The sequence below is a fragment of the Pestalotiopsis fici genome (genome assembly GCF_000516985.1).
Source record: "Pestalotiopsis fici W106-1 unplaced genomic scaffold PFICI_Scf_4, whole genome shotgun sequence".
Classification (NCBI taxonomy): domain Eukaryota; kingdom Fungi; phylum Ascomycota; class Sordariomycetes; order Amphisphaeriales; family Sporocadaceae; genus Pestalotiopsis; species Pestalotiopsis fici.
The window spans coordinates 3,906,307-3,933,059 of record NW_006917094.1 but is presented as its reverse complement, the minus strand read 5'-3'; the positions used below and the strand labels follow the sequence as shown (position 1 = coordinate 3,933,059).

At 50.3% G+C, this 26,753-nt stretch overlaps 13 protein-coding genes across 13 annotated transcripts; 8 read left to right on the top strand and 5 right to left on the bottom strand.

Moving 5' to 3' along the window:
- Positions 1–357: 357 nt before the first annotated feature.
- Positions 358–1,313, bottom strand: PFICI_07182 (uncharacterized protein; the record flags this gene model as incomplete). Its single annotated transcript, XM_007835763.1, has 3 exons — positions 358–527; positions 587–1,213; positions 1,265–1,313. 3 exons carry the CDS (start codon positions 1,311–1,313, stop codon positions 358–360), a joined length of 846 nt encoding a protein of 281 aa, XP_007833954.1.
- A 2,050-nt stretch (positions 1,314–3,363) lies between these two features.
- Positions 3,364–3,745, top strand: PFICI_07181 (uncharacterized protein; the record flags this gene model as incomplete). Its single annotated transcript, XM_007835762.1, has 2 exons — positions 3,364–3,586; positions 3,642–3,745. 2 exons carry the CDS (start codon positions 3,364–3,366, stop codon positions 3,743–3,745), a joined length of 327 nt encoding a protein of 108 aa, XP_007833953.1.
- A 512-nt stretch (positions 3,746–4,257) lies between these two features.
- Positions 4,258–6,054, top strand: PFICI_07180 (uncharacterized protein; the record flags this gene model as incomplete). The annotated part of the gene is made up of 1 exon (XM_007835761.1): positions 4,258–6,054. The coding sequence occupies one exon, from the start codon at positions 4,258–4,260 to the stop codon at positions 6,052–6,054; it is 1,797 nt and encodes a 598-aa protein (XP_007833952.1).
- Positions 6,055–6,520: 466 nt separating this feature from the next.
- PFICI_07179 (uncharacterized protein) lies at positions 6,521–7,485 on the bottom strand (the record flags this gene model as incomplete). Its single annotated transcript, XM_007835760.1, has 5 exons — positions 6,521–6,549; positions 6,618–6,647; positions 6,722–6,907; positions 6,978–7,154; positions 7,257–7,485. 5 exons carry the CDS (start codon positions 7,483–7,485, stop codon positions 6,521–6,523), a joined length of 651 nt encoding a protein of 216 aa, XP_007833951.1.
- Positions 7,486–8,810: 1,325 nt separating this feature from the next.
- Positions 8,811–10,088, bottom strand: PFICI_07178 (uncharacterized protein; the record flags this gene model as incomplete). Its single annotated transcript, XM_007835759.1, has 4 exons — positions 8,811–9,113; positions 9,187–9,220; positions 9,285–9,788; positions 9,880–10,088. The coding sequence occupies 4 exons, from the start codon at positions 10,086–10,088 to the stop codon at positions 8,811–8,813; spliced, it is 1,050 nt and encodes a 349-aa protein (XP_007833950.1).
- A 1,589-nt stretch (positions 10,089–11,677) lies between these two features.
- PFICI_07177 (uncharacterized protein) lies at positions 11,678–12,523 on the top strand (the record flags this gene model as incomplete). The annotated part of the gene is made up of 1 exon (XM_007835758.1): positions 11,678–12,523. One exon carries the CDS (start codon positions 11,678–11,680, stop codon positions 12,521–12,523), a length of 846 nt encoding a protein of 281 aa, XP_007833949.1.
- Positions 12,524–13,105: 582 nt separating this feature from the next.
- PFICI_07176 (uncharacterized protein) lies at positions 13,106–14,242 on the top strand (the record flags this gene model as incomplete). The annotated part of the gene is made up of 1 exon (XM_007835757.1): positions 13,106–14,242. One exon carries the CDS (start codon positions 13,106–13,108, stop codon positions 14,240–14,242), a length of 1,137 nt encoding a protein of 378 aa, XP_007833948.1.
- Positions 14,243–14,297: 55 nt separating this feature from the next.
- PFICI_07175 (uncharacterized protein) lies at positions 14,298–14,552 on the top strand (the record flags this gene model as incomplete). Its single annotated transcript, XM_007835756.1, has 1 exon — positions 14,298–14,552. The coding sequence occupies one exon, from the start codon at positions 14,298–14,300 to the stop codon at positions 14,550–14,552; it is 255 nt and encodes an 84-aa protein (XP_007833947.1).
- Positions 14,553–15,200: 648 nt separating this feature from the next.
- PFICI_07174 (uncharacterized protein) lies at positions 15,201–16,828 on the bottom strand (the record flags this gene model as incomplete). The annotated part of the gene is made up of 2 exons (XM_007835755.1): positions 15,201–16,153; positions 16,207–16,828. 2 exons carry the CDS (start codon positions 16,826–16,828, stop codon positions 15,201–15,203), a joined length of 1,575 nt encoding a protein of 524 aa, XP_007833946.1.
- Positions 16,829–17,616: 788 nt separating this feature from the next.
- Positions 17,617–18,423, top strand: PFICI_07173 (uncharacterized protein; the record flags this gene model as incomplete). Its single annotated transcript, XM_007835754.1, has 4 exons — positions 17,617–18,075; positions 18,136–18,194; positions 18,243–18,307; positions 18,362–18,423. The coding sequence occupies 4 exons, from the start codon at positions 17,617–17,619 to the stop codon at positions 18,421–18,423; spliced, it is 645 nt and encodes a 214-aa protein (XP_007833945.1).
- Positions 18,424–18,973: 550 nt separating this feature from the next.
- On the top strand, positions 18,974–19,738 carry PFICI_07172 (uncharacterized protein; the record flags this gene model as incomplete). Its single annotated transcript, XM_007835753.1, has 1 exon — positions 18,974–19,738. The coding sequence occupies one exon, from the start codon at positions 18,974–18,976 to the stop codon at positions 19,736–19,738; it is 765 nt and encodes a 254-aa protein (XP_007833944.1).
- A 1,733-nt stretch (positions 19,739–21,471) lies between these two features.
- On the top strand, positions 21,472–23,005 carry PFICI_07171 (Casein kinase II subunit alpha; the record flags this gene model as incomplete). Its single annotated transcript, XM_007835752.1, has 6 exons — positions 21,472–21,544; positions 21,680–21,721; positions 21,844–22,022; positions 22,169–22,363; positions 22,420–22,839; positions 22,895–23,005. 6 exons carry the CDS (start codon positions 21,472–21,474, stop codon positions 23,003–23,005), a joined length of 1,020 nt encoding a protein of 339 aa, XP_007833943.1.
- Positions 23,006–23,889: 884 nt separating this feature from the next.
- PFICI_07170 (uncharacterized protein) lies at positions 23,890–26,646 on the bottom strand (the record flags this gene model as incomplete). The annotated part of the gene is made up of 1 exon (XM_007835751.1): positions 23,890–26,646. One exon carries the CDS (start codon positions 26,644–26,646, stop codon positions 23,890–23,892), a length of 2,757 nt encoding a protein of 918 aa, XP_007833942.1.
- Between the last annotated feature and the right edge of the window lie 107 nt (positions 26,647–26,753).

Genomic DNA, 26,753 nt, shown 5'->3' with positions numbered 1-26,753 from the left:
CCTGGTTCGCGGCAAGTCCCAATCAAAGCCGCCGACATTTATTACTGTCGAGACGACTAGCGACATCATTCAAGGTGACAATCACAAAATCCAAATGTTACATGTCATAACATTTTTGCATTCTTCTCGCAAGACCCAACTCAGCTTCGCTTCGTAAGACCAATCCGTGGCCTGATACCACATGTGCATGTTACACGATAGAGTTTGGTCATGAATTTTGACCCAAGAAGCATAAACATACATGTCGTTCAGAGCATATCCCTTTCGACTGCTCGGCATGCCTATTGGATTTTTCATTCCATGTTGCTCGTCAAATGCCATAGAATCCGCACCAGCGTCCCACCACACGGATACAGCTTAGCCCTGCATCTTCTTTCTCTTTCCAATCTGGGCAGTGAAACCAGACTTGATAGCCTGGACGGAACGACGGGAACCGCAAGAGTTACAGGTGATGAAGTACAAACGGTTCTCTCCCTTGTTGAGCTCTGTGTCAGGGGAACGGCAGGTCTTGCACGTGACGTACTCGACTGTATTAAACATGTTAGAAATGTGGTCAAAACTAAAATTGTGATGCATCTAGACTTACGGATGTATTTCCTGAGAACGTTCTCGATTTGCTTCTGCTGGAAACGACCCTTGATGACCAGTCGTCTGCTACCGTCGACGGAACCGTTTGTACCCAACTCGGCAAACAGGTATTGAGTGACGTGCTCCTCGGTACGCTTCATGCGCTTGCAGATGTCGGGAATGTTGGCAAAGATGGTCTTCTTGTTACCTTCACGGAGACACTGGGGAGGCGGGATCTTGTAGCTTCGGGCGCCGCTGGATGCGTGGTCGGGGTTCTTCTGTGACAGGAGGCTGAAGAAGCGGCCCAGCAAAAGGTCGTAGCTGATGGGCTTCGTGCCGTCATGTTGCCAGATACCAGTGCCCTTGTCCATGTCGCCAGACTGCTCCTCCTGCTCGGCCTCGGCCTCACCCTCGCCATCCTCTCCATCGACCTCAAGGGCAGCAATCTTGGCAGCAAGATCATCCTCGCCCTCCTTAGGGGCCTTCTTCTTCTTCTTCTTCTTCATGGGGAGAGCCAATCCATCCTCGCCAGTCTCTGCGGGGGCGTCGGCGCCGTCGGCATCCTCGGTCTTGACCTTCTTCTTCTTCTTCTTCATGGTGGACAGATCCAGAGAAGGCTCCTCGGTGGGGGCATCGCCAGCATCAGCTGGGCTTGGGTCAGTAAAATCGCCAAGGGCGGCGGATAACGGCGGCGTACTAGGTGCGTGGGACTGGGCGGTCTCCTTGGGTTCCTCGGTGGAGGCCATGGTGGTTACCTTGCCGTCTGCTTCGACTACGACAGCTTCTGTGTTGAATACGACGCTCTTGCGCTGTTTGCGATCGGCAGTTGGGGGACGTTCCTGCGGATCAGAAAGTCAATATCGCGATCGAGACGATGCGTTTCGTAGGTTGGTTCGGTGTTGAGGCCGAGTGGGAGGAAAATCACAAAAATAGTGGCCAAGAGTGATGGCAAATTGATGTCGCCTCCAAAGAATACGATAATTATGGAGGGGATGACTCCAACAGCTTGTGTGTCATCGTCCCTCCGGAAATTTTGGTGCGCCCGGTTAGGCCAGGTGGTGGGCAGGTGCATAGATCCATTGGAGGGGTAGACGGGCTAGCGCACCGCACCCAGTGCTAGCTCGAGGCTCCCCATATGTTCAGTTCTGCGCGCGCTGCAACCGGCGACGAGACAACCTAATGAGATAGCCCATGATGGCGCCTTGCATTTGGGTATCATGTCTTCTGGTCGCGTCGCATATCGAGGGGCAGCAGGTGTGCCCGCCATCTTTCAATCGATGTAGCGCGATTGGAGGCACGACAGTCGCCGTGTAATATTGGCAAGTGACAGATCTCTTCCTCTTACTCCCCTCGTCTATGCGACAACGACCGAGCCACGGGTAAATAAGGTGATATGGGTTCTCTCTTGGAAAGGCTGAGGTGCGCTTGGTGTGGATGCAGGAACACCACACTATAATATGGCCTCGAGGGTTTGACATTGCCGACAAAACAAGATATGTGCACTTACTTCAGTGTCCGCCATGGTTGCGACTTTTCTCCAAAGATGATTTCCCCTGCAGTTGCACTAGGGAATTTGTAGCTCAGATGGTAAGCTGCTGGATAATGTAGTAGTGTTGATTTTTTTGGTGACCCGGCTTGGATTGCTATCTCTTGGCTTTGCGAAGGTGACAAGTCGAGTAACTTTTTCTCGGAAGCGTAGTACGTATGGTTAATCTTGTACACTGCAATTCTTTCTTCTGAATCTTGGTATGGTTCCGATTTGGAGACAAAGGTGAGATGGGAGAGAAATTTGTGCGTCTGCGCAGTTTGTACAGCGCTGCAAAGAAAGGTGCATCAATCAGTGTTATGCAGTGTGCCGTAGAAAATGACGTTTGAGTCACCAACCCACGCTTGCCTTTCCTTCTCCCAGTCAACCAGCCAACCAGTGCGACGGACGGGTCAAAAAAGCCGTCTCCAGCTTTTCTGATCGCCCATGTCGCCCTGTGAGTTTACGCTTTGCCCCTCCCTGCGTCAGACTCTGAGTCAGTGGGCAGCTTGGGCAGCTCAAACAGTGGCTCCGCCAGGATTATGGATGCTGTCCACGCCGCTGGGGCAGCAGGTTTACGGCTCAGGTTTAGCCTGGGCTTGCCTGGCAGCAGATCTACGAGCAGTGTCCGAAATGGATCGGGAGCAGTGGACCTGACCATTCACGCGTGTCTTGGGAAAATATACTATCTAGACAAAATTATCAAGTTTTCGGCATAATGAGAGAACTCATTGGCCTTGTTGATGATCATGATAATTATTCTAAGCTTGCATATAGTTTTGAGTAGCTATCATGTGTATCGATTGAAATAGATATTCTTAATTTTCTATCTCAAACTACTCAGAAAAGGTGCAGCCATATTCTATAATACTAGTCTAGCGCAAGTGATCAAGATTGGGACACCGAAGAATCCCCCCTGATGGGCTGGACCCGGCAGAGCTTCCCCGGTTCGTTCCCAACGACACTTGTTGCGGATTATCGCAGATTGGCCCGGGGAAGCTGTGTGCATTCGCTTGTTCCAACCCGCCACAAACACGACAAACCACTACCACCGCCTGGTCTCCTCCTTACAGACGGCGCTGTGTTCTGGCAAGTGGATGCATACGTGTCTAGGCGATAGAGAGTAGAACATCTGGCTCTAGACCTGATGCGCTTGTTGCGTTGCGGCCAGTTTTAGCGAAACCAGCTCGGCTTTCCTTCGCCCTCGAGCAGTCCGTTCCTTTCGCCCTTCGGCCCATCGACCCTCAAAGTGGTCTCCTACCTTTTCAGCAATGTCTCTCTCCGATTCCTTTGCCATTCCGCATGTCTCTGACTCGGACAATGATGATATCGATTCACTGCCGTCAACGACGACCGATTCCTTCAGCTCTGAGGATGAGGAGTACGATGCGCAGCGCGAGTGGGAGCGGAGCTTGGAACAGTTGCAACTTCTGTTGACCATGATATTGGTGCCCTTTGCTGGCAAATACTTTGGCAGGAAATTTGCGTATTGGAGTACGCACAGCATCATCCCGACACGCCCCAAGGTCTCCATGCTAACACTCACCAGGTTGGGGAAGATATATGGAATGGTTCCACAACGTCGAGATCAACTGGACGAACAAGAAGACATTCAAGGCAGCCGGAGCGGTCGAAGCCGCTTCTTCGTTATAGACCATACGCACGAAAACGAGAAAACCTCACTTTGCCAGTGGCAGACCAACAAGTACACAAGAGTTGAACTACATCACCCGCGCATATGCACATAGAGAAGTTCGCCCGCGCTTCCCACAGAGGCACTACATATATACACTTAGAAACCGGCGCTGGCATGAGGTTGGATATCAGCCCCTCCAGCAGACTTCCGCTCTTTTGCGTCCCAGCACCACGGCATCGTCTTACATCAAGGGGTCGCATGCGGCATTGGCTCGTTGGAGCACAGACCCCTTGCCCAAGCTGAATAGCGAAACATGTCTGGTTTCTAGATCAAAGATCAGGCGGTCCACAAGATATTTACAAATATATAGATCGCATCAATGTCGTTAAATCTCACAATACTTTTTGATGAACACATTTCCATGGTGCGATGTACTGGCTTGCGCCCATTTCTATCTACTATTTCTGCTGGAGTCGCAACCAACCATTGACTCATGATTAGGATCATAGGATCATAGGACCATACACGAATGAGGTTTAACGATCTCTTTGGCCATGTTATGGAGCCACAAGAGAAGAAGGAAGGCAAAGATACGTTGGAGGGTTCCAACTGGACAGCCACTACCAAGAACTATCAGCGAGACACGAAAGGGCCATCCGGATCCGAACTTTCAGGTCGTCCGAGTGCTCATCACCCAGACTTTCCGTCACAGTGGAGGAATGGCTTTGATCCCATTTTACCATCTCTGCAAAGCACCCCTTTGCGATGGCTAGAACGAAAATTCCCTCGGAAGAGGCAGAAGGTCTTGCTATTTCTCGGCCTGAGCTTGGGATGGTACTTGGCATTTGCCATCCTTTCAGACACAAGCATTGCTCCGGTCAAGGTAGATAATATGTATCTACCCGTGAAGCAGCTCCAATGCACAGATTCGTTCTGGATGCCCAACTATGGCTGCGGCCTCAACGGCGAGAACTGTCCAGTCCCTCCAGAGGAGCCAGTGGCCTTTCACTGCCCAGCAAACTGTGCAGCTATCAAGGTCCAGGAGAAACCTCACCTGGTTGGTCCTCTGAGCATAGTCGATCAGCCACTGGTCATTGGAGGGCCCATCTACCGCGCGGATTCCTGGATTTGCGCATCAGCCGTGCATGCGGACTTGCTAGACGGCTCGAGGGGTGGTTGCGGCCTGTTGACACGTCTGGGTCAAACAAATTCGTATACGGCGTCGAAATTCAACGGTATCTCTTCCATCGGCGTGAGGACCTATTTTCCTCAATCATACAGATTCAAGATCGAGTCAGGTTTCGATTGCCATGTTAGTGACCAAAGATGGTTATTGCCTTACGTATCTATTGCGTTCACGGCTGTAGTCTTCTTGTTTAGTTCATCGCCGCTCCTTTCATTTTGGACGGCAGTTGGCATCGGGTTTGTGCAGGTCCGGTCCCTCTCAACTACCTCAGTGGAGGTCGGAGGACTGTCTGTCATCGACGAGGTCAGCTATATGCAAAATCTTGTTGTGGCGGCAAGATACATACCAGCCATTCTCTGCCTGGCCATGGTCTACACACGTTCTGTGAAAAGGGCACTCGACAAGCTGTCAGCACAGCTGGAAAAGACAGCTTTCTGGCTCGGTGCGTGTTGGTTGGGCTTGTTTCAGGGTTACACTCTTTTCGATTCTCGCTTGACCATACCGTGTCTAGCCGTACTCATCATCCTTCACCAGTGGTATGATCTGCACAGGAAGAATTCGTACATCTATTTCCGGCTCTATGCAATGTTCTCTGGCTTGGTCGTCCTCTCCTTCTTCGTGGACGCCGTACCGACAAACATGCTGATTCTAGCCCTGCTGGTGTTGCCTGGCTCGGCTATGCAGTCGCGATCGAATCTTGTGTATCAAGGTCTACTCGTTGGACTCCTGGTGTCTGGTCTCGTGAAGAATATGGATCTCCAGCCTTGGGCGAGTCACGTCGGGGAGTCCGTATCGGTGGCGCCGGACAACACAGCTGCCTTGATCCCCCCTCCGCCCGCGGTCCACGAGCCCCAGATTAACATTGCCGACTCGTTTGCCAACATTACCTTTACCTGGGTCACGCCGGTGCCTGAACACGTGGACGGTATCAGCATGCTCATCAATGACGTCGAGAGAGGAAGGATTTATTTCGGGGCGGCTGGCGCTGATAACAGGTTAGTGTGGATACGCGGACCGCAGGCGGTGGCAGATTATTTCAGGTTTGCCTGGGTCAGGCACAATAAGCTGCCGAGGTACGGTGATGTAGGAGTGTGGAAGGTTAATGGTGAATGGACTGGTCTCGGTGGTGATGGAAAGTAATGATTAGTATGTTGAAGTAATTAGAAACGCGGGTGTAAATCAGTAAACTCAACCAATGTTCTACCAAGTCAGAACATCACGAACTCAAGGTCGTTCTCGGGCAAAGTATCACATGTCACAATGTTGTTATCTTTTGCGGGGCACAATGGATACGATATCTCACGAAGTCCCGAGAAACAGACATCTAAAGCATGAATATCCGTGATTTTTGTGACTTGTCTATCGACTATCTACATGCCAGTGCGGCAGAAACATTGCTGATTCACGCGACCATATGGTTCAAGCGTTACTATCTTATGGGCTCACCATTTAGCATTGAAGCCATGGTCTTTTGCCGGAAAACAAATCCATTTTATCTTTTCATTTCCTCTAGCATGCCATCAATGGGCTAGAGAGGTGGCCAACCATCAGAAGTCGCAAGAAGCTACAACCCGAAGGAAGGTACCTGGGTTTCCGAATTGGACCCTTAGTTGGTCACAGTCTGAGTGACAACAGCTGCAAGAAAGAGAATGTCAACTCGATGATCATGAAGTGGCATCGGACCTCCAGGGGAAGGTACTTACTGTTGAGGGTGGTCGGGGTGGGCTCGATAACTAATGAAACTGTCAGTTGGAACGGATCTGCCACAATGACTTTTGAATGGCGGGGTAAAATCATTGGAACTTACCGGTGATGTGAGTAGTGACGATTCGAGTCCAGGTGTTGGTGTAGGTCTGAGGAGGCAAGGTCTCAGTGGTGGTCGTGAGACTGAAGGTGACGGCGGGAACAGAGAGAGTCTCGGTGACGGTCTCGGTCCAGAAGGAAGTGGTGGTGTAATCACGCTTCTCGTTGCTGGGAGGGGTGGGATCAACCACTTTTTGTCGTTTTCTTTTGTTAGCAATTGGCCTCTTCTTGCAGAAGATAAAGAAGAAACAAGTACTTACGGGGAGTGATGACCGTGGTGTAAGTAATGGCAGGGAAGGTCTCGGTGACAGTGGCAGCGGGGACCTCCTTGGTGTGACCAAGGAAATCAGTGAAAGTTCTGGCCTGCTGGGTGACAGTGAGAGTGGTGGGATCCTGAACCATGGTGTAGGTCCACTTGTCGTGGGGAAAGTCGTCGGCTGATGAAGGTGTTTGTTAGCATTCCAGCTATCGTTGCGTGAGACTGGCCGACAGTAGCAATGGGAAAGAGTAGTCATCAAGAGACACAAGTGAATACTCACCAGAGTCAGTGGGGACGGCAGCGGCGGGAGTGACAGGCTGCTCGCCCTCAACGGAGGCGCCGATGATGATGGTGGTGGTGAGGCCGTTCAGAGTGTAGGTCGAAACGCCACCATTGCTGTAAGTCTCGGTAGTGACATAGTCGCGCTTGTCCTGCAGGTCAGTGGCGACGACGATGCCGGTGAGCATGGCCAGGAGGCCGACGATGCGGGTGAAGGTGAAGTTCTTCATGATGCCTGATTGTCAAGGAACTGAAGACAGTTGTTGATGGACAAGGCTTGGATTAGAGTGCAAGTCAAAAGACAAAAGAATAATGATTGGGAAGGGAAGATTCCTTGTGGTTGATTTCTGTCTGTGTTTGTGTTGCTGAAAAAAGAAGGCTGCTCAAAGGTTGGTGGGTGGGAATTTATAGAACTCCTGGGCAACGCCAAATCAGTAGCAGGCGCGCGGCGGAATAGCTGCAGGCAGGAACTCGACTCCAGGCGCAGGAACTTGCAGGTGGGTTGGCCACAAGGCAGGCTAGGCAGCTCTTTGAACAATCAATATCTACTGATCTGGGCTCCGGCGTTCTTGCAAACGGCGTGACTGGAAAGCGTCCGTGGGTAGATTAGGTGAACCGGCTGGGACGATGGCAAACGCGCAGAAGACTTCCCACCTCCTTACTTCTAGGTAGCAACGGGCAAGAACTTTTGTAGATGGCTTGATGACTGTTGCATTTTCAGTTGCCTCAAAGCCAATTGATGTTGACATGGATTGTGATCTATTCTATCTGTTCTTCTTTGTAGGCTGCTGTGAGTCCATAATCTATGCCACTCAATCAAACTATTGTGTCTTGATATTTCAGTATCTACTTGGGTAAATGTGTGCTTTGATAATCTTGTGAAGGAAGTCTTTTCTTGTGTTTTTGCGAGGAGTGAAATCACCAACATTCTTCCGTGTTGACAACCAGCCGTGCCTTGTCATCAAGTTCTGGACCTAGAGAACATGTTTTTAGAGAAGAGAAACAATGAACATCTTTTTCTAAGCATCTTTTTCTAAGCTATTAACAATCAAGATTGCCTGAGCCTGGAAACTGTTGCCGATTATTGACTGTCCTGCCAAAGTTGCACAGGATATTCTTGCCTCCTGTACAGCAATGGGGACACATGTTTTCTCAAACAGTGCCTTTTCATTGAAATTGTTCCATTCATGCTTCAAGTTTTTGACGGAATTCACGTGGCTGTTGTGGCTAATTTGACCGTAGACGCCCAGAAGTTGCCCATTTTTACTCGAGACTGTCATTATTCTGCAGGCCACGCGATGCGATCAGTCTACTCTACTCAATCCCCCGAGCTCGGGTCAGCCACTGCTTTATCTAGCTACGTGTGATATTTTTGCAGTAATCGCAGTCAAACCATTTTTTTTTTGTTCTTTCATTGCCATTTTATTAATTCTAGACGACTCGGAATGTTCGAATATTGTGTGGGAATGATACAAAGAATTGAGCCCGCTAAACAGATATCTGGTATTAGTACACTGGAATGAAAAAGAAAATGGCAGACGCCTCGAAATCTAGTCTATAGGGGTATCACAAAGCTCTCATCCTCCTTCTTGAAGTCCAGTATTTTGAAACGCCTTGATCGAACATAGAATGTAAAGCAGCCAGTCTGGAAAGTTTCAAATGTTTGAATGAATCGCTCCAGTTGAGACTGGACAGCAGGCTCATATCTCTGACCCTTGGTTCGCAATGCCGCTGCTGCCGCATCGAATCTCTCTGCCGAGGCATACAACTGTCCAATCAGCTCGGACATGACTTCATCTAGAGACTTTTGTGAGTGTGCCATCATGATGGGAATCAGGTTCGTGACCGAACGTTCACACTGTCACGTGTTAGCTGACTCTAGACAAGAAAGACGAGAGGCAGAGTGGTGGCATGCTGGGATGGATACATACAATTTCTTTTTTGAGCGAGAACAAATCATTGCAACTAGGAGAGGTAGGACATTAGCAATGTGCCTTTTTTGGCTTGATCTCAGAGGCGTAATACTCACACGCAAGGCTGGAAACTGGTCTCTGTTCTCATTGCCATGACTTCCTCGGACCAAGCTAGCTCCATGGGCAGATTTGTATCGGCTACATACTGGTGAAGTGTTGAATAGCAAAGGACACATCCAACAAAGTGACGGAAGGACCAGTATTCCTCAACGGTGGGTAAACTTCCGCGGAGCTTGAAAGCCTGTTCTGGCGCGGAACCTTCAATGAAATCCTCAAGGTCCTTGGCCAACATTGGGAGCTGTACCTGTCGCGGATCACTCTTCAGCAGAGCTTTGGCAACCTCGGAGAATCCAGAGATCTCCTTGGGTGCAGGAGTGGGCTCAAAGGGTCTTTTTGTGGACTGTCGGAGCTGTTCTCTCATAAACGCCACGCAGTCTTTTCGCAACTCATCGGCAGCAACGTAGTCTGCAGCATAGTCGTCTTCGGCACCGCTGAACTCCTTGTCAATCGAGTCGTCCATGACAAAAACGGCTGCAGTGAATAATCCCATTGTCTTGAGTCTATCCCATTCAGTATCTGGATACATGCTATGATGATCTATTAGCTTTTTTCTGTTGGAGCTTCAAGCGATTTTGTTTTGGGAATACTCACCTTGATGGGAGGAAGGCCAGGTCAGCCTTCTTGTAGGCCTCTCGGACAGCTTCTTCAGTTACCCATTTGTCGAGATAAGTGTTGATCTCGGTAACCAGCTTCGGGTAGTGAATGTTCACAGCCGTTTTCCAATTCGAATAAACTGGTCGTAGGTCTGGAATGGCCAGTTTCTGGCCCTGAAGGCTTTTATACACGTCTTCAACGAGCATGCTTCAGTTTGTGGCTCTGGAAATCGGGGAACAAAATTGTATTGTTAGAGGAGTGAGTATAATATTGGGCGAGAGGTGATAGAATGTTTGTCTTGGGTTACAGAACAGTAGTTGCCTTTTGGTTTTTTGAGGCCTGGCGCGAACAAGGAAAGAGACAAGTGTCAGGTCTTTAATACTAGATTATCTGCAGTTGCCTATTTCTGTACGGTATATCACGGACCCCGAATCCCAAAGAAACTGTGCCCCTGTGACAAGAATGATCCTATCCATGATAATTTAGCCAACCAACAAGACGGGTGCACCTTTTGATTGTCTAGTCACCAGGTCACATACAAGGGTCTGACCGAATACTCTTTGCAGTGAACCAGTCATACGAGGTTCCGGGTTATCGGGCGCGCCCCATCGTTCAGGGCCTCCCCGGCTCCCTGAACGTCAATATTTGTATAATCGGGTTCTAACTAGGGACCACAAGACATCAGCAACACCCCGGTGAGGATCACCGATAAGATACACTGGGGTTATGCACCCAGTTGACTGGTTCCTCTGCTATTTCGAGTTCAGAATTATGGGCTCATCAGCACATCTAGCAGCAGGGGCAATTCTGATGGCCAGAGTTCTGTAATAGTTTAGGCGAACGGGTCCTCCAGCTCAGCTCCGGCAGTGTCCCCACAAACCATCAATATTGGCTGTTCAGCAATGACACAAGATGGGTAAAGATTCCATGTGATATTGAAGTTTTTATACCCACACATTCGTCACAGTTTTTTCGTTTTTCTCTCGTGAAAGCACATATTATCAGTGTTCTACCCTAGACGGATGGCTTGACGGGATATCGTGTCGGCTACGATCTACCCACCAGCTGAGGAAGATCCGAACTGTACCTTGACGCAGGCAGTGCAAAAAGAAAGAAAAGCAAGAAGAAAAAACATCAGATTCGCTGAGCTCAGGTCAGCCCTCCGCCTTCCTCCGCCTTCCTCCCTCTGAGTCAAGGTTCGGTCCGGGCACGAACGGTAGTTGGGGGCTGGCGGAACAGAATTAGTTCCACATAAGGTAGGATTACCTCTACCGAAACGGTAACCCGTAGGGCTGGCGGGAATATTGACCATGATCAAAAAGAGAGGGCGCCAAAAAGTGTGTTCAGGTGATATCATCTTAGTCTGCCTCGAAGGATTGCGGCGCAGTCTTGGCAGTCGTCAGTCGTCCAATTGCAAGGGAAAATGTAGTAACTTTTTTAGTTCAGGAACGACCTTAGAAGGAGGCAGTGAAGTAAACCACCATTCCTAGGCACCCCACCTGCAAAGTCACAGCAATTGTTGTTCTGTTGTCAATCTTACACTCTATTCTGGCTCCTCACTCCGGTCGGCAATTCGCGATCCTTACTACGCACAAACGCAAAAACCTTTGATCTTTGTCGTATTTGATCAAAGGCGAGCATCTTTCTTTTTCTCCCTAATTCTGTCTTTTCAAAAAGCCGACAAAACCTTCAAAACTACTGCGATTATTTGGAATTGGTGCGCAATCCGCTACCCACAACGCCAATTCCATACTACGACTAGATCGTCCGTCTCCAAGGGACTATATAAATCAACATGGGCCGCCCCGAAGAAGCCTCAGGTGCATTGTCTAAGCAGGGCGACGATGTTCCGCCGCCGCCCTACCAAGAGTCGTCAGACGCAACAAGCTCGCAACCACTGCACCAGCAGGTCAGGAGCACGCAAAATGCCAATTTCTCAGCAGCACAGCCCCAACAGCAAGCATACATCAACCGCCAGTTTCCCGGCAAGTTTTCCATGTACTCCCAATCGGGAGGATTTGGGACAACATACTACCTCGGCGAGCACGGCTCTCACCCTCTATACATTGTGAAGACGCATACGGGCTGGAGCGGCTCGCCAGACGTGGTTCTGCACTCGGGGCCCAGCGAGTCTTCGCCTCCGCTGGCGGGCGTCTCAGCCAACACCTTAAGCCGTTCTGCCACTGTCGAGCTCCCACCGCTGCCGGGGTCTGGCCGCACTGCTGCAGAGGAGCCGCTCGCCTTTTCCGGTTTCAGCCACGGCACCTTTACCTTTAGCATCGAAGTCGGCAGCGTAGGCCGGCGGGAGTCGTTTGAGTGGAGACACAGCCACGGCAACGAGGTGGACTCGCTCGGCGGCTCGAGTTCCGGATGGAAGCTGGTGCGGCTGGCAACAGATGCGCCCGGGGGTCAAGGCAAAGGATCGCATTTCGTAGGCGGAGGTCCGCAGTCGAGCGATGCCAAGGAAGTTGTGGCCGTATGGTCCAATGCCCGTATGAGCATGTCAAAGCTGTTCAACTTCCAATTCCTGGGCAGCGGCGTCACAGGTGCACTAGGGGAGAGATGGGCTGTCATGGCTGTGATTACGGCTCTGAGAATTTGGGACAAGGAGCGGAAAGCCAGGAGTGCTGCTGCGGCTTAGGGGGTCATCGTCTGTCGGTGTCGCAGCGGTTGCCAGTTGTTGAGACACCAGTCATCTCGCTTGCTACGTTGTTCAGAGATGTGCACACTGCTTTTCGTATTGTTCTTGTCCGTAACAATGCAACAGATACCCCAGGCTACCCGTGTTGAAGATATACCACTACTATAATACTTGGCAAAGGTGGATACCTGCTCAGCTTCAATTTGCACAGTAATCATCATACGTATTTTCCACCATACCCAATACACTTCGTAGATTGGTCTGCAAACGGAACCTGCGAGTCGGTATCCCCTGTAGTCACGTTTCCGAATCTAGAAGGTCATTTTATCGGGATTCGGATAGGCTTCAGTAGCGATAACAAGGATCGGGTCCCCGCCGCCGCGTCAATTGTTACCGGACGTGCAGCGCCTCTTCAAATGTCACATTTTCTTGTGTGAATTTATCATATTATAGGCTACTACTTACTGTATGATACTTGCGACTGTCAGGCTTCAGCCCAGAGCACGCAAAAGGAACTTGGGTACTATTCATTGCAAATCAGAATAGTGATCGGATCGCCAGCAAATACAGATAAGCGGCATCATGCGGGGCAGCATCCTCGGAAGCCTCTCGGGCGGCATTGTCCTACTGTCTTCGCTGCTCCTGAGCGATGTGACCAATGCGACGCACACCACACCGCAGATCCACACGCTCCCGCCCCTGCGTGAGCAGGCCGAGATCGTGGACGGGTGGACAGCGGATCGCCGGGCGCTGGTGCCGGAGATGCTGCGCAAGTACGACATTGACGCCTGGCTAATCAGCCAGCGCGAGTATGCCGAGGACACTACGTTTTGGGCGCTCAAGGACTTTGTGCAGTTCTCGGCGCGCCGGCGGACCACTGAGCTGTTCCTCGCGCGGCCGCTGCCCAATGGCGAGAGCAACGAGACGAGTTACTCGTGGATTGACAATACGCCCCGTGTGTGGGAAGAGCTCAGAGACGTCCTCGCGGCCGCGGCCCCGCGCTCCATCGCCCTCAACACGGCGTCGGAGCTGGCCTTCTCGGGCGGTCTGCACGCCGGGGAGCGAGATGCCATTGCCGCCGGGCTGGGCGACGAGTGGGCGGGCAAGTTCGTCCTCGAGCCCATGCTGGGCATCGAGCTCATCGCCAGGATGGTGCCCGACCGGCTGAGTTGGTACCGCAAGATGATGGAGACGGCGTGGGCCATTATCGAGGAGGGTTTCAGCAGCAAGGTGATTGTGTCCAACGAGACGACCACTGAAGACGTGGTCTGGTGGATGAGGGAGCGGATCCAAAGCCTCAATTACACGACTTGGTTCCAGCCCGGCGTATTTGTGCTCACCGAAGACGATCTCCCTGCTGAGCACGAGTCTCCTCTAGTCTCGCCCGACCACGTCATCCGATATGGCGATATCATCCACACCGACTTTGGTGTGACCGCCCTGGGCCTCAACACTGACACACAACACCTGGGATACGTGCTGAACCCGGGCGAGACGGCCGATGATATTCCCCAGGGCTTCCTTGACGGCTTGAAGAAGGTGAATCGGCTACAGGACATTACGCGCGAGAACATGAAGATTGGCTTGACCGGTAACGAGATCCTGAAGAACATTCTAGCGCAAGCACATGCCGAGGGTATTGAGGGCAAGATCTATTGCCATGCCACTGGCGAATTTGGTCACAGCGCCGGAACTGTGATTGGTAAGTCGTATTCCTAGAAACATGGAAAGTTTCATCACAAGAGTCTCCATCTAACACAAAGCTCTGCCAGGCATGACGAATCTCCAGGATGGCGTCCCGGTTCTTGGCGACTTACCTTTGCTCAAGGACACTTACTACAGCGTCGAGCTTTATGCTGAGCATTTTGTGCCCGAACGGAACAGAACCATACTCTTTCCACAGGAAGAAGACGTCTATTGGAGCGAAGCGACCGGCACTTGGGAGTGGGTGTATGGCCAGCAGACTGAGTTTCTCCTTATCACGCCTCCGGCAGGAGGCGACAAGGCAAAGACGCTGGGCGAGCTATAAGGACTACAAATACACGATAGTTTGGTAACTATTTTGAAAAAAAAAGATACAAGATACAATATATCGTGTCTATAATATATTACAGTCCTTGTTATGTGGTTCTTGATGCTCATGGCAATGTAACGTTGGCTCCATAAACACTGACATACCTACAGGCATGTTATAGTCTAGTGCTTGGAGAGGCAATAGTGGAGTATTATAGTCAAAATGTGGTGTGGGGTGGACAGCAGCAATACTACAGAGAAATAATGCAAACGCTCTCCCAGACAAAGCGACAAACACCAGACCCACTTTGAAATCAAAGAAGCTCATAGTTGAAAATAATTTGACCTGTCAACAGTGACTGCAACCGAGGGCTGCCTTGTGGCCGAGTAGTTTGGGTAATCAATCTTGAGGGGAAGCAGTAAGAAAAAGGCCTTAGGATCCCCAGTCGCCCTCTTTTTCCCGCAAGCAATAATTTTCCAGTAGCATGTCTATTGAGCTTTCAAGTCTCGATGTTGGTTGGGTCATTGACATAATCCATCATGTGTTATCGATCCCTATAATGAATTCAGTGTGGTGGACGCTAATATTATTCTTCTATTCTAGCACGAAAGATTGCATACTGTAAATCAACCCAGTTTGATTCTAGAGCAGGAGTTGAAGAAACTATCTGGGTTTTATCTTGGTCCAACCATTCGAGCTCCTTTCTCTATTCTTCGTGGCAGCGTCATTAACAGCAGCCAGAGAAGACCTCGCATCAGCTGAGCCGTGGCTTCTAACGGTGTTCACACTCATATAGCTTTCCAGTCCAAATCTCGGATTCCTCGATCTCGACTGTGGCGTGCCTCCGATCAACACTCCATCATCGAGATCGTTTGGACCAAACTCATCGTCCTCGATGAGCTCCCATTCCGGTACAGGAACCTCCTGGGCCAAACGAGCTTTGAGCTTGTCCGCAAGTTTGATGGGATTGGGCAGTTTAAACGATCTGGTAAACTCTTGTCCAGTAGTGCTGTTAAGGGAAGTATGCGCCGCACCGTGAGACCATAGTCCCATTTTGGGCGCAGACTTGGTAATATCGTCGTTTTCACCAGTAGCCGCATCACCAGCGTGGGTAGGAGGGGGCGTATTGGCATCGATAATCGGTTGTCCAGGCTGATTACGTTGCAACGACGATCCGTTAAGTAAGTTGTAGAGATTTCGTCCCATGTACGTAAAATCTTCGAAACTGTTGCTGTTGTCGCCAACCGGGATTCCTTGTGTGCGACATAACCACACTATGTTGTAAGCTAGCAAACACACACCCTCGAGAAATGCACTGTAGTTGTTGGATTCCTCCTTGCTGAATGATGATAGTGGCTTGTCTAAGAACAGAGGTCTTGGGTGCGGAATATGTCCGTATTGGCGATCAAGTGCATCGACAGGTAAAGGAGATGTCCCTGGGAATCCAACTTGTCCATGATGGTAGGACGATGCAAGTGAGAATATTGTCGGCCGTGGATAATCATTGTGTGGCAGAGTGATTTCAGCGGGGAGTCTCACAGCAAGGTAGTGAGATGCCAGCCACAATAAATGTGCTATGTGCCCCAAGGATGCTGATATATGTTCAGGATGCGTGCCTGGGTATCATTAGCAACGAAGAGACCCACTGGTTTACTGACACAAAGCTCACTGTTCAATAGATGTAGATCAACGACTTCCAGGCCTCCAATTTTGTATTCATATCGATTAGGATTTCCTTTCTTTACGCGCTGGAGCCTGTACAACTTGGCAACCTCGGCGCATAGCGCGGCACGATATTGTGCAGTGGCTTCGTGTTCTCGGTCCCAATGATATTTGAGTTTTCTAATGGACGTTTTCGTCTCTTCAAATTCTCGGTTCCTTCTCGCAGTAATGCCTTGCGAAGCAGTAGCAAGATCAGCTTTCCGCCGTGCTATCGCGGCTTTGCGCTGCTCGATCTCTTTCCTGGCCTGGTCGATATCCTGCTGCAACTTTTCCGCCGCTGAAATAATCTCCGTCGTGCGTTTGATGGCCATCTGTTGCTTTGCAGTACAGCCTTCGACGTAGGAACGTGTGCGATCCGATGCGCTGGTCGTGTTGCTCGGCTCGCAGGCAGCCACCAGAGCAGATCCTCGCTGTTCAAGTTCATCCATCTCGATCATGGTACTGGCATAGGCCATCCGCCCTTCATAAAGCGCGTTCCGGGCATCCATAGCGCAATAGAAGGGAAGTTTCTTCGGATGATGCCCGCGGCGACATATATCACATGCCATATTGCTCGTTCTGGATTCCATCGTGAATGAGTGGCGGGGTGTATCCTACACTTTCAGCGATTTGAAGAGCGCTTTACCGGCGAAAAGCAGGGCCCCTATAGTTATTGTCTGGACCGTTCAAAGCAGGCGATCTCATCTTCACCGGAATACAACGGTCATCTGCAAATTTTATGGCCGATGTGAGCTGATAAATGCCAGTGATTCGAAGATTGAATGTCTTGTCAGATGCTCAAGTGACGTCGAGTGGGTATGTGGGTACAACCTATGGATAATGAGCTTGTCGCCTTATCGGCCTTATCGGCGCCGCTAGTCACTGGAACCCGCTGACATCTCCCCTGCTACCTGGGGTACGTACTCGCAGATGTGTGCAGGCGATCTTTTAGTGTACCGTGCGAGTGGTCATGTATTGTAAATCCATCCAATTCAATCTTTCCTTGGGCAGCGACGCGTCTACAACTCTGAATGGCAGATGAAGAAGAGGGCAGGAACAAGTGTTGCGCAGCGTTGCCTGACCGACTGATCACAGCATCTCTTGACGAACATTTGTTCTGGTTTCTTGTACAATTATTTTTCTACCTGCTGAATATATGCCCAAAATCCCACTTGATCCATATCAAGCCTGCTGACTCCCCCGTGACTGACATCGCGTCACGCCTTCTCAGTAGTATTGAGCCACCCGTACTCCGTGAAGCGGCCAATCGAAAGGCGCTCGCTTGAAGCCGCCATTTCCTCAATCCAAGGAGACCAGAAAGACAATATCGCTCAAAGAGGAATATTCACGTGCTTCTTGCTGCGGAACTTTTCCAAAAATGTCACCCACACATACGCCTCAACGTTCGCCTTTCAAGGTGTCGAACAGTCAGAGCCAAGAGGACATCAAGAGTTATGAGCTTGTCGACAACCTGCAGCTCGATGAGGACGATCAAGATGACGAAGACAGTATGAGTGTAGAGAAATCATCCCCACAGTCTCAGATCAAGCAGCCCCGGCCACAGACATCAGCCGAAGATGATCAGGACATGGAGGTCGAAGAGGACATACCATCGCCGACTCCAGCACCTCTTGCCGACTCGCGCCGTCAGCAGGCGCGAACTCCAGAGCCCAGTCAGCGCCGTAGTCAGAAAGCCTCGGGTCAACTGTGGCCGGGCAGCCCTGGTGCCCTTGCGCCCTTTGACTGGGAAGATTTTGAGAGCCGTTATGAGAAAGCTCTGACTGAGGCGGATCAGAAAGAGGCCGAACTGGTGGCAGAATTTGAGCACCTTGTCCAGGTAAATAAAAACAAAGACAGATACCATGCTATTGTTTGAGTAGTGACTAATTATCAAAAGTATTTCAATGTCTGGGCATCGGCATCATCAAGTCACGACAGCGAGAGAGCAGTCAAGAGGTACGCAATAATTGTCTTCGCCCAAAGAATAAACTGACACTTTAGTAGGCTTCAAACCCGCACTAGATATGTACACTTGTCAGAGAACAGATTGAAGCAAAAGAAGGAACATCGTGAGTTGTAACGGCTGTCCTTGTTGCTGGTATCTGCTAACTATTGATGAATAGTGGCCGAAGTTGTCAAGGCCTTTAAAGGCGCCCTCCACCTTTTGAGCACGGAGAGATCATGATGCACAATGAGTCAATACGGCGCACGGTATTTCGACAAAGGACCGTAATATATACTATGCAGAGGCTTGATATTTTCTTTCATTCTCTTGAAACTTGATGTATTCTCATTTGTTCGCATGGTGGTCGTCTAGACGGCGCACCTGATGGTTCTAGGTTACGAAGTTATGAGTGATGAACGACGATGGATGTAGCAATGACTGCTCCTATTTCTATACAAGAATTCGAAACAAACACGAGATTGCAGAAAATTGGGACACCAACTTGGGAGCCCCGGGGAAAAAAAAAAGGCTTCTAATGTAGGCACATATTACAAGTCTTGTTAATACTGTGCACAAGACTGTGTTTTGGCCGGTTCTGCACCGTGTGTCAAAAAAGGCTTGAACCTGCTGCCCCACATATTGGAACCTCAAGTCTGCATTAGGCACTCGGTACCTGCCTAGCCAAACGGTAGCATGCTCTCCATGTTTGTCGCTAAACATTGTGATTTACTAAAACGCGTCTTTCTTTGATCACGGCCGTCGCAAGCTACGGAGACCATAAATCACCGGCATGGCGAGTACAATCAACTCGCAGGCAGTCTTCCAAGAGCCGGTCGTGTCGCAAGTCAGTCTTGCCGTCTGCTCGTGGTATACTCGTGATTTAGCTAATCCAGTGCAGTCAGAGATCGAAGCTTTCCATTCCCAACACTTCTCAAATGCAGCAGTCGAGCTCTTTGCAAGCGACTTTCTTCAGCCCCAGCCAAGCCAGGACGATCAATACTACGAAGAGTACTACGAGGACTATTATGATGAGGAAGATGACGGGCTTGGCTACTACCCAGATGGGGTCAAGCGCACCTTGACCGATGAACAGATTGCCATCTTTCGACACTCTGAAGTTGAAGCGCTGCGGCGTGCCGAAGAGAAGAAATCCGCTCATGGTACCCGGAAACCTATCGAGGTGGGTGGTGATGGACATGGAGAATCAGAGGTTGTGAGAGGAACCAGCTTGCCAGAGGCAGACACTCTCGAAGATGGCGAGGAGGGTGAGATCGAATCAGATACTCCCAAGCCTAGTACAACCACTACGTCAAAGAAGAAGAAGAAAAAGAACAAGTCCAAGAAGAACAGACAGTCTACGGCTTCGAATTCGGCTGATCCCCAAAGGGGCGATCCTGGATGGTTCAAAAGAACGGTCAAGCCAGATCTTAGGAAGAGGACATGGGACGTGGTTGAGACTGGTATGGACAGTCTCGACTATGATGAACTCGAAGGCAATGCTGGGACGAACGCAGGACAAACGGCCCAGCGACGCAGGATCTCGTACGATGACTGAAACTTGAACAATATACTCCCGCAGAACCAGGCAAGTCTTGAGGGGTAGGCTCAAAAGGGAAAGTTCAAACACAACGGCTCGGAGATATGGATACCACGAAGTAAGGTCAGTAATCGTCCCCTCTCCCACATACACCATCCAAGACACCCCTCTCACATGATGAGAACTTTGTATCGTCATCCTTAGCCGGAAGCTCAGCAGGGCAAGTCGAAGCTAGCTTGCTGGTGAACGCTTGCCCCTCGCCAGGCGTATGTCGAGTCAATTAATCTTCTCTCTGAAACCACAACTTTTTTGTGTATCACCTGAACCCAACCGTTCCTGTCATCTCAAGTTTGACAGAGATTGCTAACGTATGGTTAGTCTGTAGAATATTGAAAAATCCCAAGCTCGTCGGATACGCGGAACTCGATGAAACGAGTATATTGGTAAAGTGACATCCCGCTACATGCCCGACCGCGCGCAGTGGCGTTTCCAGGATAGGAAAACAGCTCTGAGCTGGCACAGCGGGGTGTTCAATGCTAGAGTGCAAGCCCGGTCACCACCTATTCTGTTGTAACGGGTGTAGCTCGCATGGGTTGTATAGTGGCTGCAGCCAAGACTGAAGCTCGTAAGGCGAAATCAGGCCTCTCAAGCTGGCTGGCTACGCGAAGCTGAACATACTAGTGGCCGGTCTTGACGTCCTGCTGGAATACGCACGCATTGACTCGGGACACACATGTCGCACAGCATAAGTTAGATTTACTAAATGCGTTGTAAGGTAGGTGAGAGTATGACTGAGCACTACCTGCTGCAGAATCATACGGAATTCGGAGTTCGCTTAGACGTAATATAGCGAGAATGCAGCCGATGTATACAGTAGGGATAGCTTGTTCTATGTAGGTAGACGAGAAGTCGTTTCTCGAAACGGAGATAATGAGGAAGACGCACAAAATGACAAGTCAACAACAACACATTTGTATGAGACAACCATGAAGAAGAAGAAGAAGAAGAAGAAGAAGAACACAGACCATCGAGAGTTACCCGTACCTTGCATACCCGTCTCTGATCAATGTTTCAACCCGAAGCCCTGATGCGCTGAGTCGCTTGAGGTGGGCGGCGATAAGCGGCGATCGACAATCGATAAGGCCGAATCAATACAGTAAAATGTCACAGTACGTAGGTAGGCGGCCACGCGACGGTCAGAAATGCGGGGAGGGGCCTTGAGGGCACGGGCCATTTTTGCAACGACATTGGCCTAGACATGAGGGAAGAAGAAGGGACTTGAGGGAGGGGCACACACACACGCACACGAACACATACTGGGGCGCAGAAGTTGCAGTAGGGCGGACGAACCGAACTGATAGGCGCAGGCGCAAAGCCAAAAAAGCCCAAAGCCCAAAGCCCAGCGCCCAGCCAGCACCCAGCCAGCCAGCCGATTCCATTCCTGCTATCAATCAATCGACCCTGGGGCCCGCTCCTACCCAGTCAAGGCTTTGGCTTCTCCAAACATCCCACTTCCATATTCGACATCCCGCCCTAACGGTCGACCACCCCGTCCGTCCGTTCATCTCTTTGCTGCTGCTGCTGCTTGCCTGGCCGACATCTGCAAGGGCGCCTCTTGGAGTCGACGAGATCCCTTCCCAACGACTCTTTCAACAGCCGTCGTTCATTATCATATACTTAGACATCGAATCGAATTTTCGCCCAGAAAACATCTGACGGGGTCTGACCGCCGGTCCGGACCGCTGCCCACCATGTCGCGCGTCTACGCCGAAGTCAACCAGAACATGCCCAGAAGCTATTGGGATTACGATAGCGTCAACATCAGTCAGTAATCCGTCTTGGTGCCCGCGGAATCTTTCATCCCGTTGCCTGCCTGCCGGCCTACATGTTGCCGCCACTGTCGCCATACCTACGAAGCATTCGATTTCGAACCCTGGCTAACTGTTTTCACGTATACAGGCTGGGGTGTTCTGGAGAACTACGAGGTCGTTCGCAAGATCGGTATGTTTGCCCCATATTCTGCATGTGCATGACCAAGCATGCAGGCATATCATCAAACTCGAAGTGGCCTACAAAGGCAGAGACGTGCCCACATGACTGACGCCCTGCTTGCTCATATATAGGCCGCGGCAAGTACTCTGAGGTATTCGAAGGTATCAACATTGTCAATTACCAGAAATGCGTTATCAAGGTCCTCAAGCCTGTTAAGAAGAAGAAGATCAAGAGAGAGATCAAGATTCTGCAGAACCTGTCTGGTGGCCCCAACATTGTGGCTCTGCTAGATGTCGTTCGCGATAGTCAGGTACGCATCAAGACTCTCCACCCTTACACTTCTATCATACCTGCTTTGCGCAAGTTGGTGGCGCTTGACATGAGCTTGAAATATGACCCCAGAAACGCATCATGACCATCCGCTTTTGTCTTTCTTTGCATGCTGACCTGCACCAGAGTAAAACTCCTTCGTTGATCTTCGAGCACGTCAACAACACCGACTTCCGCAGCCTGTACCCCAAGTTCAATGACATTGATGTTCGCTACTACATCTTTGAGCTGCTCAAGGCTCTTGATTACTGCCACAGCAAGGGCATCATGCACAGAGACGTCAAGCCTCATAACGTTATGATCGATCATGAGAACCGAAAGGTATGTCGAAATTCTCCCCCTAGTCTAGCCTTCTGTGTCACTCACGTATGTCGTAGTTGCGTCTCATTGACTGGGGTCTGGCTGAGTTCTATCACCCGGGAACTGAGTACAACGTTCGCGTCGCTTCTCGGTACTTCAAGGGTCCGGAGCTGTTAGTAGACTTCCAAGAGTATGACTACAGCTTGGATATGTGGAGCTTGGGCGCCATGTTCGCGTCCATGATCTTCCGCAAAGAACCATTCTTCCACGGCCAGAGCAACTCCGACCAGCTCGTTAAGATCGCCAAGGTGCTCGGTACAGACGATCTGTTTGACTACCTTGACAAGTACGAGATCGAGCTCGACCCTCAGTATGATGACATTCTCGGTCGTTTCCAAAAGAAGCCATGGCATAGCTTCGTCAGCGCAGAGAACCAAAGGTTCGTCAGCAACGAGGCTATCGACTTCCTGGACAAGCTTCTCCGATACGATCACCAGGTATGTATATTTAATAGAATAGGGGCTTCTGGATGTGTCGCTCACAAATTTGCAGGAACGTCTGACCGCCAAAGAGGCCATGGCGCATGCCTACTTCGCTCCCATCAGGGACGAAACAACTCTCAAGAATTATTTAGGAGGAGCCGTTGTCAGCTCAGAATCTTGATAAATTGATCTAGTCGATCCTCCGCCATCGCAATTTTGGAACTTCGCTATTCAAGATATTCTGGCACACATTCGCGACATGCATCTAGCAGAACGGTCTGAGATGCCCATCATGCGGCAGAAAGGGAACAACAAAGAGGTTGAACAAGAATCCTGATGCCGACATGCGAGTATGGGGATGTCTTTCGAGCCTGGATACCCCGTTGAGTGTGATTGGTTTCGAATGGAGAGAGAGGTGACACTGGTCCAGATCAAGCAGGACGAGTTCGGATCTTGATGTGTGTGCACGAATTGGTTCAGTCAGAGCAGCCTACAACCGTGGGTTTACACAACGATACATCTGCATTTCTGATGGAAGTGTGAAGTTCCCAGAGAAAAGGTCTGATCACTTCAGACATGATGGAGGGCTATACGCACGTTTGGCGTTTCAGGTTGAGGGTAAATATGTCGTAGTTGAGGCAGCTTGTTAATAGGAATTCATTTTTCCATCATCTGGTCCCCATGATTGCTTTTTCCCATCCAAGTGACTTCTTCTTCACGGGTTGATAGTCTGCGTCCGGACTCCCTCTCGGCGTGTGTATTATTTGAAAGCTAGTCCAGGTTTATTTGGGTATCTATCTATAAGTGATAACTCCTGTGGTCATTCCTGGCGCATGATCACATCATGGCCATGTTGAGTATGCCGCCGTGGTACGGGCAGGCTCTCGGCCTCTTTGCACAACAGAACTTAATGATGCAGCCATATGTTCTCAGTCCCACGGCTGTACTCCCATGGTTGTTCCTGTTTTCTTTTTTCTTTTTATTCTCCCCAGGAGTCTTTTATCTATTTGCCCGAGCGAATGGGGAGTGCTTTGAAACGCTGACATCAGCAACCATTCGTGACATTTACTGGCAGCATGTGAAGCAAAAATCCCGATGGCACGCGAACCCGTCTTCGCCACATCGTCTTGCCGTGCCCCCTGTTGTGCGGTCTCTATCATCCATAGGGCTACTAGTTTGTATTGATCGAGAGCTTTTCCTAGCCGTGTCCTTTTGCGGTGTTCTGAGTAGCACTGTTCGCGCTAGGGGAGAACTTTGAGCCAAGCTGGTGGTGGTGGCAGGCCGTTTCCTCTTCAGACCAAATCTGACCGCGGTGGTGTCTGTTGCCGGCATCCTAGGTAAAACTGGAGAGCCTTGGCGGCTCTCTATACGGGTTGATCCATGTGTAGAATGACGAGGCGTTGAGAAGAGTGCGCTGTTTTGACGACTCTGGAGCGCTGCGGGTGTGTCTGAGGATATTTGAGATGCACCGCGGACAAAACTGACGCGTAGCAGTGAGTTGGATGTTGGAGTTGTTGGAACCGAGGAGGAGAGTATGCTCAGTTCGTCTTCATCGTCATCATCAGAGCTATTGGGAATCAAAGAAGCGAGTGTGCGAGTCTTTTTGGGTGTTGATGGTTGTAGTTTGGATGGCGAGGTTCTTTTTGCAGGTCTTCTGCCAGGCCGCGTAGGTGATTGCGTGAAAGGTGCTTCTGAGTCTGGCTTCCGGTTGCGTTTTGCAGGACTATCATGATGAGGGCTGTGGCCGAGGCTCTGCTGAAGCAGTTCGGGGGATGGATTTGTCCCAGGATCGTCGACAAATTTAAATGGTGGACTCACTGGTTCTGTAGCTAGCGATCGTGACGGAGAAGACATATCTTCTCCGCCCAAATCTGAATAAGTAGCCGTCGCCTCAAGTGCCTCAGTATGGAGCTGTCGGGCTGCGTCTATGTCTTCTGTGTCGCCATTGATGTTCCTCAAGGGATCAGAATCACAGACTATCGGCTCGCCTAGTTCAATCGACTCGTCGCCATGATGACTTTCGCCACATTCCTCATTTGGCTCAGGATAATATGTATGAGGTTGCAAGTTGTCAGGAGTGTTATCCGAATCGAGGACAACTTCATCATGTTGGGGAAGTTGTGCACTTTTGGAAACACTTTCCTCTGTATCACCTTCGACATCTTCTTCAACGAATGGGAGGGTTTCCAGCGTAGTTCCAGCTGTATTTGTCCCCCGTCCATCCGCATCAAGCAACAGACCAGACCGTTCTACGGACTTTTCCAGCATGTCTTTGCTAACATCAAACACAGAGTTTGATAGCTGTGCACCATCAGTCTCATTTTCGATTATTGATAGACCAGACTCTTCCAAGTTTTGTGTTGCTTTGCTGGGTTTGGGATCATCCGCCCCTATATTTGCTGGGCTGCTATTTCGTGTATACTCTTCATCATCCTCAATAACTTCGGGTCTGCGATTTTGAGATGAGCTCGAAAACTCAACCGCAAGTCTTTCTGTAGGTTGATCATTTGGTCTCAGTGGGCTACTTTGGGGTAATGTCTGACGAGTGTTTTCGTCTGGGGGTGGCGTTAAAATTTGAGACGCCTGGTCGCCTGTTCTCGTCCAATTGATTTGACTGTAATGTTCAATAGGCTTGCGCACGCGCGCGGACCGGCGACCTTGCGAGTCTGAAGAATCGTCGATAAGCAATGAAGAATCGTCGATAAGCAATGCTTGCTCCCCAGCACAGACCTCCGCAATAGCAGAAGTGTTCGGCATGGATATTGGTCTCAGTGGGAGGACCGTATTGTTGGCGGCGTCTGAAGGCAATGAAGTTGGAAGCAGCTTTGGCGATAGTGTCTCTGCCGGCATCGTGTTGTGAGAACCTTGCTCGAGCTTTTTTCTAGGTCTTCCCACTGGCCGCCGCGTAGGCTGGCTCTCTTCAGCAGATTCGCGATCCTGTACAGCTTCATTTAACCCAGCAAATGGAGCTGTGACAGCCTCGAATCGCTTCATGGTACGAGAGCGCGGGATGGAGACGGATGGGTTCGCGATTTCGCTGCAAAGAGCATCTTCTTCACCCGAGTCGTCCGTGACGGCTCCTGAAATATGTTCCAGAACGTCTGAATCTACCTCGGCTCTAGGTCCGATGTCTTTTGCGGCCGTAAATCTCCTGTATGGCTGGCCTAAGGTTCCCCAGGCGCCAAAGCCCATCCCAAAGCTAGCAGCCCCGAATGATGACTGGTAGCTTTGATCAAAAGGAGACCCAGATCCATGGATATTTTGCCGCGGCGGTAATTGCAACTCGGGGATTTGCCATGCTGGATCGGAAGCGCCGTTTCCGGGAAAAAGCGGCGAGTGTGAATCAAACATCGATGGCGGCGCATCTGCGTGTAGCCATGCTCCTCCAGGTAAAAAAGAACCGTTCCGAGAATGGGATACAAGTCGCGATGGCCGGTTTTCGTCGGAGTGCTCGATTTTGTCTTTCCTCTTAACGCCCAGAGCCTCCTCTTCGTCTTCCTCCTCGTCCTCAGATTTGTTCAAATCCTCATCTTCCAGTGACTGCAGATGCCCATTGTTTACGACAACCTCGCCAGTTCGCAAATCTATCTCGTCACCAACTCCATCAAAATCCTTGCTATATTTTTCAAAAATATCTTCGAATCGGGACTTTAGCTTGAAGGCAGACTTGGCGCGCTTCTTTTCAAGCTGATACATTGGGTGTTGGCGGGCATCGAACTGACTGGCGGAGAGGGTGAGCTCGTCGTCATTGGCTTCGGCATCATCATCCTCGTCCCAAAGACTACGGCGAGCAGTTCGAGCTCGTTTGGCTGGGAAGTCCATAATTGCATCGGAAAGAAAGACGCAATAGCCTCGCGGAATGTGAAGATATCGAGGCGAAGTTGGCGAACAACAGAGAAGCTACGGCGCAAGAGCAAAGTCAATGTCGC